Raw genomic sequence first — 13392 nt, 5'->3', positions numbered from 1 at the left:
ATTATATGATTTTGACGTCATCCTTTAAAGTTGCATTCGCGTTCACGCGAAACGTTCGAAAACGCGATAGTAATCGACGGAAAAGCTTTGAAATACTTACTGGAGCTAACAGTCCTTGTCGTTTCGTACGAACTTCATTCCCGTTTATCGTCGGGTGTTTCCGAGTTTCTACAAGGGAGGGATAGGTCTATCAATTCCGTAAATGCGAAAGACTATCTCTCATGCTTTCGAATCGAAACGAACTATATACCTTCACATCTTACGAAAATGTTTCCTCCTTCGATCGTATTCTCGAAACTTCGAACGTATCGTCCTTTCGCCATGGCGAGTTTCACTTCGTGTTACGTAAATCAAGGAAGCTTCTCTCGATAAACAGATTCGAGAGTTTTAAATCACCGCGAGAATCGCGATATATCGTGGCTTCCACGATTACACCTTCGAATATAGAAGTTGGGGTTGAGGGTTAGGGGAGGATTGGGGGGAAATAAATGAAATAAACGGAGAAGTACCGAACTTGTCCGCGTTATTTATGTTCTCGTGAACGTTCGCCAAAAGTATCTCCACGAATAAATCTAAGAAAATTCGTTTTGTTTTAAAACGACGACGAGGAAGCCGCCCGTGGTGTGCACATTTTATGATGCCTCTCGGTAGACAAAGAAAGCTTGCGATGCAAAAATAATAACTGAATGTTGGCAGAAAAGAAGTTAAATCATTTTTAAAATCTAAACGAACAAAATTATGCTATGCCGGAATCTTTGCACCGTAACAGAGATATACGAAATTATATAAAAATTAACTTTATTAAGGGTAATCGTATAAAGATTGCTTGAATTTTCTTTTTAAAACTTATCTGTTTCTCTTCTATTTATCGTTTATAAGGAAATAATAAGAATGGAACTTTAATTTCATTATAAATCATATTACGATATTTTTCCCTCGACCGTCACTTTTTAACTGACAGAGAAAACTTGACGCTTCAAGTGTACGCAAACAAAGGAGTAAAAGAAAACGATGACTTCCCCTTATTTCACTCACCCTCGTAGCCTTTCAATTTTTCTCATCACGGATCGCCTTGCGTTTCCTGACACGAAGCTATAGGAATTTCTTCTTAGAAGGAACGACAACCACCGAGCTTACGTAGATATTTCGATGACAAGAGAGAGATGAGGGTGAGAAGTGGTTGAAAAAGGTGGTGAAGAAAGGGTGAGAGTGTTGAGCTCTCAACCGTTCTCATATCTCCTGAACGTGTATTATATATCTATCTATGTATATGTACGTATATAGATTATATGTTTATATGCACCAACATAGATATAGAAACGTGCAACGAGACAGGGGTGTATACGAGCCGAGACCAGGGATAGGCATGCCAGGATGCCGAATCGCGGTAGAGAAGTACGGGGAACTGCAAACAAGCATGTGACACGATACATCCTCCTTCTACGCCCTGTTTTCACTATCAAGAATTCTCTCCCTTTTTCTCTTTCCTCCTCGTTTTCTTCTCGCTTTCTCGTATAGACAACAAGTCGCAATTATTTCTTCCAACGAGAATATCAATATTTTCATCCCTTTTATCTTCCACTTTTTACTCTCATATAGTTTTAATATTTTCGAACGTATATAACAAATAACGATAATTAATTTTTATTAATGTATACATACATAGATAATGGATTATCATCTCTATCAATTTATTTCAAATTGTACATGATAATCTTAAGATTCTAACGTGGTAATGATATTTACGTTCATTTGAAAACTAACGAATGGTATTATTCGTTTTCATATTTACGCTTAAAAGATCAAGAAAATTGCAACGATCACGATTTTACGGGACGATCGAGCGTTCCTCGAAAAATTTCAGTTCCGACGTTCGCTTACGGCTTACGTTCCTGCAAATTTCTATTTCGCTTCGTTAAACGGGCAGGCCGATACTGCGAAAAGGTCCTGCGTTAACGTTTCAGTTAGCTCGAATGCGAATAATCCCAATATAGAGGCGAGATCGTTGTGTCACGGCGCGTTAACGCCCGGCGCCACGTTAACGCCACATCGTTTTCAAAGTAGAAACGGACGCGTACGCCGTCGAGCTTGTTACTTTTCTTTTCCTTTTCCTTTTTTTTTTTTTTTTGTTTTCTTTCTCCATTTTCCCTTTTTTCCTTCCTCATTTTCTTTATTCATTTTCTTCTTATTCTTTTCGTAGGCTTTGATTTTCATGCGAAAGATGTGTATTAATTCATGCTTTTTCCGTTCCAAAAGAAGAAGAAAGAAAAGAAGAAAAAAAAAAAAACAAAAATAAAGAAAACGTCCTTCCGAATTATCTCCGTTACTTTGAGATAGATAGATAAATGACTAGATAAATAGAAAGTGAGAGAAAACGAGAAGAGGAAGGGAGGGGAGAGAGAGAGAGAGAGAGAGAGAGAGAGAGAGAAGACTTTAATTAAGCCAATATCTTTTCAACGAATCGCTCGGCTGTGATATTCCGCTCGAACGATATACCCTGGCGCAAAGTTTATAACGGCGATAAATCCAATGATAATGTACGGCACAGGAGCGACCATCGGATGGGCGGAATAATCAATTACCACGGGGATCATTAATTAACTCTCAAAAGTGCAACGATTTAACGGGAGGGTAACGGTGAAAAGAAAAGAGATATACTCGACATGAAGCAAACTTTGGGGTTTGGTCGAACGAGAAGGTGTTATGGGGTTCGTGAAAAGGCACGGGGATCGAAGGGACAAGAAAGGGGAATTTGTTGAATTTCGTTGAACCGCACAAAACCTGGCAGCCAGGTGACTTGCTTCCACATTTTTTTTTTTCTTTTTTCCTTATTTGCTTTCACTTTTTTTCTATTTCTTTCCTTCCTCCTCTTCTTCTGCTCCCCCTCCTCCTCCTTCTCCTCCTCCTTTATCATTATCCCTTTCTCTTTTTCTCTATTTCTCTCTTGTCTTCTTCTTCTTGTTTTTGTTTGTTTCCTTGTTTTCTTCTTTTTTTATTTTTTCTTTTTTTTTTTTTTTTTTTTATTTTATTTCAATTTATACGTATAACGTTAGCTTACCGGCCAGCTTAACAACGTCCAATGAAAACGTTTCATTATGCGTGCTATCTCGGTCGTTCGTGTTTCAGTTCTCTCACGCTGGGCCCCAGGTTTATCTCTTTTGTTTGCTCCCCCACATCCCGGTGATTTTGTCACCGGCAATTCGAGCGAAATCATGGGTAAATAACGAAATGGACCGTTGTCGATACTTCCGACGACGGTTCCGCTTGATTTCAAATCATCGTTATCGCTCCCAGGCGAAACTTGATTTTCTGATTTATCAAATCTTTATTATCATGAGTATTAAATTTTCAAAGATTAACGTGAATTAGATTGTTGATTCAATCGCGCTTGTTTGAAGTTCTCTTGAATATGGTTACGTTAATAAAATTGCGAAAGAATTTTTCTACCTCTTCTTCTTCTTCTTCTTCTTCTTCTTCTTCTTCTTCTTCTTCTGAAAAAGAAAAAACAAAACAAAAAAAAGAAAAGGAGAAGAAAAGAAAAGTTGAAGATCGCAATAAGATCTACTTTTTAACGAATTTAGTTTTCTCTTAAGTGTTACCGTAGTTACTTTCATCTTCAATAATACGAAAGATAAAAACTGACCCAATTCCGTGACTTGTCCTTTATAAAACGAACAATATATCTGGTGTCTTTGTATTTGTTGCTTTACAATATCGTAAGTACTTATTTCACTTCGAGAGAAAGTATGTCCTACGAGAATCGATATCGTCAGTACTCTCGACTGATACCACCTTCTCTTCGTTGACTGTAATTGCAATGTCGCAGTAGAAGTTATTCGGTCGTACGTAGGAGTAAGATACACACACACACACACACACATACACTCTCTCTCTCTCTCTTTCTTTCGCTTTCTTTCTTTCTTTCTATTACATTCTCAATGATCATTCGGAAAGATAATTTACGATCTCTTTTCTTCTCTCTCTCTTCATTCGTGTTTGTCGAAAAGTAGCAAGGATAGTCGTTGGATGCAAATGTAAAACGTCATGCTCTCTTTGTGCTTTTACGATTCCATGGATGCAGAATGGCCCGCATGTTCGTTTACTCACGCTACTAGAACTGGAAAAGGAAGAGAGAGAGAGAGAAAGAGAGAAAGAGAAAGAAAAAGAGAAAGAGAGAGAGAGAGAGAGAGAGAGAGAGAGAGAGAGAGAGAGAGAAAGAGAAAGAGAGAGAGACTAAAAAGGAGTTATTGCACACGCAGAATTCGCTCTTTCGTCATCGCATCGTCAAGGAGACCCCTCGATATGGGAACGAACGAACTGAGGCTTGTGTGAAGTCGAGCGAATAAATGTTTTCCATGCACTAGCGAAATCCTCAAGTTTTCATCCTCTCCCTTTCCTTCTCTCTTTCTTTCTTTCTTTCTCTTCTTCTCTCTTCCTTTCTTTCTCTCTTTTTCTCCTTTTATGGGTCCAACAAACGATGTAACGTAATACTTTTTTGTAAAATAAGAAACGATGTTTCCTACAGTAAGGATATTTGAAACTTATATACATGAAAATCGAATGCACGAGTTATATGCAAGTATGAAATGTAAAATGATATTTCTCGAGTAGAAGGAAAATATAATATACATATATATTTCGTATTTAGGATCTTTCGAAAATATGCTAATTTTTTAAATAAAATAATTGGCGTCGTTTGTATCGATACGTCGTTAAATAGATACAATGAATTTTACATGTATGTATGAATACAAAAAATAAAATAGTGAATCGGTGAGTCGAACGAGTTACGGGTTTGTCGTGCAATTAAATCTAAACACGCACGTACCCGAACGGCTCCGATATATACGGTCGTTAATCGGACTGGTGCTAATTGAGAATAGACTCGTTGATCGGGAGCTCGATCGATCGATTGATCGATTGGCGCGATTTAGGCAGACAGTATGTTCCGTTTTGTTTGTCGAGTTACCGCGTAGAGCGACGTTTTGTTCGTTGCAATATCCTACACAGAACGACTACTCGTGTATGTTTGCTTGCATTTTCCTACTTTCAACGATGTATCGAACTCTACTATGATGAGTATTTTGACATGGTCAGACATCAAAATATGACGTATCCCTAATGGTAAAACGATTAAAAATTTCATAAGATATTCTTTTCAGTTTAGATAACAATAGTAATAAGAAATTTATATATAGTATTATTTACGAAAGATCTGAATGTTCATGATTTCAAACGATCAAATATTTGTATTATTAATTTTATAATGTTCCTCTCAAAATTATGTTTTCTTTCATAAAATTTCTTTCATAAATTATAACATGATGTATGACGTATTGCAAACATTAATTGCATTATTTGTTTTTAATGTGTAAATAATAAAGTGCAATTTATTGTAACATTTCATCAATTTCATCTGTACAGTATGATTATATGCATTCATTATACGTAGTTTGATTAAAATTTGTATAGAAAGTTTTTGAAGTGACAAAAACATTTAGTTCCGAATATATTACTTTCTAAATTATTTTTCAACATTACATAGAAATATTCATTATCTACGATATATAAATAATACTAAAATCGATTCAAAACATTTATGATTATTTCTTGCAAACTTTACGATAATTATGTTCACGAAGTCAATATAGTATGCGAGACTTGTTTCGAATAGATATATCTTGATATTCATCCTGGAGTCGTTGCATTGTAGAAGATCTTTCGAAGAGAGAGAGAGAGAGAGAGAGAGAGAGAGAGAGAGAGAGGGAAAGAGAGAAAAAGAGGAAAAGAGGGAGAGAGAGAGAGAGAGAGAGATGGGCCACTATGTACAAACGCATTTTACAGTCTACAAAACATCTAGCATCGTTGAATGTAGTAATCCTACTTACAGGCTCTCTCGAGATTTGCACCTCTTTGAGAAAGGAATGAAGAGAGAGAAAGAGAGAGAGAGAGAGAGAGAGAGAGAGAGAGAGAGAGACATCGTTAAGATCGTTTCTACGTCGCTCGCTCGATCGTATATCCCACAAGATGCGCGCACCTCAAGCCATACGTGCCATTGCCATGCTCACGTAAGCAATAAGCATCCCTGGCGAGTGCACCGAAATTTCTTGCAGCCTTAATACGATTACGTTCGACACTGCTCTCACGTTTCTGTAGGTGCAGACGAGCATACATATATATATATATATATATATATACAAACATATCCACTTACATATACACACGTATATGAAGTGTACTAAGACTCGAATCTGATGTAAGGACATTCTCTCTATTCCTTTCCCACCTCTCTTCTCTCTCTCTCTCTCTCTCTCTCTCTCTCTCTCTCTTTCATTCTTATTCCTTCATTTCAATACACTACTGTAGCATGTGCTATGTTATTATCTATACGGATAGTAGCGAAGAAGGATAGGGGGATGAAGATGTTGAAATTCGATAGTCAAACATTTGAGTCGAAGCAACCCTGCTATCTCCGTCTGAATATCCCTCCATCTCTCTCTCTTTCTCTCTCTATCTCTCTCTCTCTTACTCTTTCTCTTGGTGATGCTACGAAACGCGAATGCGCTCTTTGAAAATGCCTCCTATTTGCATGTGTATAAATCACACTGTATACACTTCCGGTTTGTCTTATTTACGCGAGATTCCTTTCAATGAGATGCATCGATTTCGGATAATACTCTTCTTCTTTTATGAAAATCTTCTAATATATAAATTTTCTACATTAGCCGATCAACGTAGCGTCGAACATGTAACGATATTTTTATTTTTATTTTATATTTTTTAATATAAAGGATATAATAAAATGAATAAATGTAAAAAATAATTTCTATTTTATATTTTGTATTTTGTGTTTGATTTAATTGAAAATAAATTGAAATAATTAACGTGTACGTTCCAAATATATGTATATAAGAATTAACGACGTGTACTTAACGATTGGTAAATTCTACTTCCGAGAATTCTTGAACAAATAGTAAGACTGATGTTATAGCGTAATGATGTTTAATATCTAGTAAAGTGAATCTATATGAAGTAGAATATACTGATGTGCCAGTCATCGATGTTAGGAGGCGCCTCGAGGCTGCTGGACGTTTCCGACATTGAATATTGCGGCAACGGCACGCACAATGTTCCTTTCTATCTCTGTCTCTCATGCTCTCTGTTTCAACATGGGATGTAGGGCGCACATGAACATACGGAAGTACAACACACATTTACACATAAATCATGGTGTGTTTGGGTGCCGCCATCACCGTTGGTGCACCTCCTAAATTTGGTTGGGATGTAGTGAATCTGCTGCCACGACGCTTTACCTATACACGTGTATATATATATATATATATATATATATATATATATATATATATATATATATATGCGGATAAGTAAATGCATGAACATTAGAGAGTACGACTATCATGCTACAGCATGTATGTACATGCAACGTTTCCTCCGCATTCGCTATTTTTACTCCTTTCGAATACTAACTGTGTTAAGATCATGTGATCACTGGGTCGTTGAAAATTCAGCAAATAAATCTAAATTATGTTGTTTCAGTTATTCCTTACAAGAATATAATTAATTTCGTATATTAGTTTAGCAAACTTATGCAGAACCTTGATTAACAATTCGTATATTATTTACGTTTCTTTTTTTTTTATAATTCTTAATAAATAAACATAGATAATTTATACGAATGATAAAACGAAAATGGCAATTCGATTGCTCGTATACGAGTATCTTTTCCTTTAAGAGAATCGTAAAATCAGGATCGAACAAGCAAGTGGTAATCCAGATGAGCATTTTCGTTCGCTTGTCCATCCGTGTAAAAGGAATGATAGTCCTTCTTGTCGTCCCTTTCTACTACGACAACGACGACGACGACGACGACGACGACGACGACGACGACGACGACGACAGGACGACGTCGCGACGTTCCTCTTGGATAGAAGAAGGGAAGGAGAAAAAGAACGAAGTCATTTGAATTTCGAAACATCGAGAGGATTACGTTCCGCTGCACATGCAACTTTCCACTCGAGACTCAACTCCTTCTTCGTCCGATCCTTTACGCCAATGTCCCTTCCCAAACCCTTTATTCTTTCTCTCTCTTTTCCACGACGTTACCATCGCGACAGGAGCGATCCGATGATGAGATCGGCTGGATAACGGCCGACTTGCTTCAACGATCGAATCGTTGCAAGGGAGGGGGAAGGGGAAAATAATTTTTCAGCTCGCCTCGACGAAATAATGGTTTCCTGGGAATGAAAGAAAGAAGAAAATAAAACCCCTCCTTTTTCTTTCTTTTTTACTCGTGCTAGTGGAAGGAGGAGGAGGAGTAGTAGATGGAGGAGGAGGAGGAAAAGGAGGAGGAGAGAAAAAGGAGGGATCTTCGATACGAGCTTGAAAAAGAGTATCTTTGGACGTTTGTTTGCACGGCACTACGTAACAGTACTATGTTTATTCTGTTTTTCTTTATTTCGTTCTATACTTTGGTAAGTACATATACGCTATATAACGAACAAACTCTATAGTCTTTCTATTTTCTTTTATGTTACTTGAAATAGAAAAAAAAAAGAGGGGAAAAAGAGACAGAGAGTTTATCGATGTTATAGATTCATTTTACAATTTGTAAACTTGGTAATTTGACAATTTTCGCGTATGCGTCTTTTCATCAATATCTTGTCATCCTTACCAGAGTTTTATATATATATATATATATTTATTTGTCATGACCTAATTCAAGAAATATACAGAAGAGTTATATATACATATGTATATGTATATGTATGTATACATACATAAGAAAAAGTATTTTCTCTTTTCTCTATTTCAACCGAGATTATTCTTATTCGGAAGAATAAGAATCAGATGAACGAATAGAAATGTTTTAGATTTTACCGAAAAGGTTTTAACGGTAAGGGTATAAACGTTATAGATCATATAAAGGGCCGGCGAATTTTATTTCTATTCTCCCTTTCATCATCGAGTCAAAGAAACTTACAACGTTTGCTTGCGAAGAGGTCGTGCAAATAGTTTAGTTCGTCGATAACTCTACCGTGTACGTTATGCTAGCAGTCAGTCCTGATTTAAATCTTATTCGTGCTTTTACGCGGTATTTGCTTCTCCCTCTCCCTTTAGTTTGCTTCCCTTCGGTATGACTTGGCTCGCTTGCTCGCTCGCTCGCTCGCTCGCTCGCTCGTTCGCTCTTTCGTTCATTCGCTTTCTCTCTCTTTCGTTCATTCGCTCGCTCTTTCGTTCACTCGCTCGCTCACTACTCGGTTTGGATCTCGAATGCGCTGATGGTAAAGTTTCCACCGGTATCACTCTAGGTGGTTGCCGTTGGTTCTCCGCATTCACCGTCGAACTTCGATTATTCTCAACTTTGTGCTTGGCCCTGCCGACCTCGTCGATTCGTCTCGACGTGCCATCGACATAAATTAGTAGATAGGAAATTTTGGAAAGTATACACATACACACATATACGTGAATGCGCCTGCGTTTATTCACGAAAGCATGCATTCTTCTTCTTTTGGAGCTCGCGTGTTTCCGACTTTGTTCGATCGACCACAAGTAACTGCCTACATAAATCATCGAGGAGTGTTTACGCTCTTCTACGAGATAGCATCGTAACATACATCGATACTCATACGTGTTATATGGAGGAAAAGATTTTTTTTATTTTTTTCTTAACAAAAGTTAGTTTTTTGTAGGTCATTGCCTGGCCCTTTATTTTTTTTTTTTTTTTTTTTATGTTCATTATTAAGAACACAAGACAAGGTGATAAATAATAAATATCCTACCCATTAATGAATATGATTTTATAATATAGAAAAATGTGATAATATATAAAATATGTTTCGTTCGGCATTCGGTCTTTCGCAATAAAAAATACGAAAACTTAGGACACTCAATTTTTGTCGGCATACATTTTTTGTCTTTATGCAGTTATTTTTTTTTTTTTTTTTTTTTTTTTTTTTTATTAAAGAAATTCCATTTTTTTTTTTTATTTAAAAGTGCATGCGCATTGTCGATCAGTCACCGACGATCGGCTTGACGAACTACTAAAAAATTAGGCGACCAAACTCGGTGAACAAACGAGTCATCACTCGTGTTTTCGTAGTTGCCGGGGATTCGTTAGTCACTATGACCAAGTGCGTACGCGCCCATATATTCCCTTGAATTTAGTGACCTGGTTACTGGCGACTGATTGACAGTGTGCAACGGGCCTTAAAGTAATTCCCCAAACTCTCAGTGATGTGATAAAATCAGTCGATTAGAAAAACATCACCTGATAAAATAAACTGTTAATCGCACAATTTGCATATCAAATTTCTTCTAAGTCCATTGTTATTAAGCTAAGAAGAATGAAAAAAAAAAAAAAAAAAAAAATGAAAAAAATAAGAAAAGAAGCATATTCAAAATCTAGTAACTTCAATTAGTCGAACTAAACAACTGAATAATCATTATCCGTTGAACGCAAAATAAATCAATGCGATGTGTCACACAAAAATAATTAACTTCATTTAAGAGACAAAGTGAGAAAGAAAGAGAACAAGTGGATTATATAATTAAATATAGTAACGAGAAACACAAAGATTAATATTGTAGATTCATTTTCTCTTATCACAATTCCGTCGATTCCAATATCCGTGTAATTATACATAAAAAAAAAAAAAAAAAAAAAAAAAAAAAAAATTAAAAATTAAAAAAAATTAAAAAAAAAAAAAAAATAAAAAAAAGAAGGGAAAGAAGAAAAAAGTAAAAAAAGGTAGAAAATGTGAGATGATCCTTATCCAGTTCACGTAGACCAGAAAGACACTGTAGAGAATAAAAAGAAGCTGCGGAATAGATACGTCTCGCATTAAAATAGGGAAGGCACGACGACGTTGCTAGTACAAATATGATACTTTTGCAAACTAGGTTTCTTTGTTCGAGCGTATTCTTTTCTCCTTCTTATAAAATACGAGGCCATTCGTCGGTATCCCGCGCTTTCTTCTTATTCACGAATTTAATCTTCAGAATATTAGAATATTTTCTCTCGTTTTCATTTCATTAATAACAAACAAAAAACAAAAAAAAAAGAAGAAGAAGAAAAAATATATACAAAATTGTCCTTATTAATTTGGGATCTTTTATCTTCTTTTCGAATTTATATTTTTTCCTATTTCTTTCTGATAACACATATCAGCCAATAACTGGTACCGTTCGTTTTGTGTAAGATCGTTTCATAGTGTTTAAAGCTTAGATGACCTGCCACGTATGTGGACTGAACGTGACTCAACAAGATCAGTGTGTAATCGGTTTCTGAACATTTGTATGCGTGATATCTTCTACCAAGAGTGTCATCAATTGAAATTATGAGACATAAAACGTGAAATTCGAGTTTCGATAACTTTCGACATGCCATTTTGATTTTCTTTAACATACTGCTAGATTCATTTTCAAAAGAGATTAATGTTTTTGAAGAAAAAAAAGAAAAAAGGGAACGAACGTAATATAATTTACGAATAACGACTGATAATTGAATTTTAATTTTGGAATTGGTTCATACTCAAGAAAATTTATTTTCTAATTTCAATTTATTATTGTAGACGTTCTCACTTATATCATTATTTTCTATACACTTATATATACATATATTGTATATTTTGTTCCGTATGAGACGAGTGTAGTAGTTGTAGCTTATCTTAAGATTAGACTATACTTTAGTAGGTTCGTGAGAAAGAAAAGTCGACGTGACGTTTGTTAGGAAGTAAGAAAGTGCACAATATTTTCTAATTTTCCATAAGCGCGAAGATCCAAAAGAAGTTTGCGGAGAAGAATACAAATTCATTTTTACGCGTATACCTTTTACCCATATATATATATATATATATATATATATATATATATGTAACATATGTATATATGTGTTGTGGGAACGTTAGAAAGAATAACTAGCCGTTCCCACGAATGGCTATAGATATTAGAATATTCATATAATCGCGATGCTAACCGTGAAGGAGCTGGGTAAGCTAGTCAGCTAGGTAACACTAACTAAAACTCACTGCATTAAAGTTTATCCCAGTCGGTTCTTTCTTATCATAATCGCATTTGTAGATAATGGAGCAAGGATAATTTGTTATCGCGCGATGTCATGGAGCAGAAACTTTTTAAATTACTTCGTTCTTCAGAAAACTTTTCTTACCGCAGCCGACGACGCCACAAGCATCGTCTTCGTCGTCGCCATCGTCGTATTCGTTGTCGTTGTCGTCGACGTCGTTTCTCGCGGTATTCTCGCGGCCTGCCTGAAAATACGAGCATAGTTGGACATTCACGTATGGAAGCGACATGGATATTTTTCTAACCGTTTCCATTCTTCCGAGCTTTCTTCGCCTTCTACCATTCGGGAGGCTGCCTTTGTCCTTTTCCTTCTCTTTCTCTTCCTTGTCATCGTCTTTAACGCGAGTGGAAAGGCGGAACGACGTTCGGTTCGAACTCACTGGGTTCTTAATGTCTCGTGATATGGCGGTACGTTACTTGTTTACGTCGACGTTACGCTTCGCTCGGTTACGATTTCATGAAAAGAGACCTATGTTCTTATATGTTCTTTCAACGTATATACGAAAATACTATCGCCTCTAAAACGTGCCGGATTTGCTGAATGAAATTCAAACATAAGTACATCTAACTTTTTTCCAATTTTATTTCAATTACGTATATATACTATATGACGATCGTTTTATATCTTTCTTATTTATTTTATATAACATATATTTAAACGTATATCACAATCTATTATGATGATAATAATAATAATATGAAATATTCTTATAGAATTCTTATAGAATATGTATAATTAAACAAATGGATATACCAATTATTGTAATATTTAAATTGAAATTGTATGAGATTATAAAAACATGCTTGTAGAAAAGAAAAAGAAAGAAGAGAAATATCGAATAAGAAATGAAAGAAGTGACCAACCGAATGCAATCGACGAACGAAACGCCTGAGTTCGCGTTGAACGAAAGGCACGTTCAACATTCAAAGGGATTTCCAATTTCGATCTCCATCTCCATAAAGTGTAACTCTCTTTTCTCTCTCTCTCTCTCTCTCTCTCTCTCTCTCTCTCTCTTTCTCTTTCTTTCTCTCTTTTCGTTCACTCTCTCGTGGTGGAAAAAACGTTGTATGAGCGGCGAAAAGTGTAATTCGCTGAATCGCGTGACACGTAGATTGCTACGAACGACAATACGGATACGTGCCGCGGGTGCATTGTTTTCAGGGTTATGGACGAATCGTGAAAAAAAGAGAAGGAAGAAAAATGGACGAGAGAGAGAGAGAAAGAGAGAGAGAGAAACTATGGGTTAAATAGTTCGAGCCGTCGCATGATCAATTATCTAGCCTCGTACA

General features: G+C 36.1%; 1 protein-coding gene across 1 annotated transcript in view; it reads right to left on the bottom strand.

Moving 5' to 3' along the window:
* LOC124949418 (dynein axonemal heavy chain 2) overlaps positions 1–12303 on the bottom strand; it is a 75813-nt gene extending 63510 nt beyond the window's left edge. The window contains exon 1 of the mRNA XM_047494419.1: positions 12188–12303. Coding sequence (XP_047350375.1) covers positions 12188–12303 — 116 coding nt within the window. The remainder of the gene's footprint in view (positions 1–12187) is intronic.
* Between the last annotated feature and the right edge of the window lie 1089 nt (positions 12304–13392).

This window comes from Vespa velutina, chromosome 5, assembly GCF_912470025.1.
Source record: "Vespa velutina chromosome 5, iVesVel2.1, whole genome shotgun sequence".
Taxonomy (NCBI): Eukaryota; Metazoa; Arthropoda; class Insecta; order Hymenoptera; family Vespidae; genus Vespa; species Vespa velutina.
This window is presented reverse-complemented; position numbering and strand designations above follow the sequence as displayed.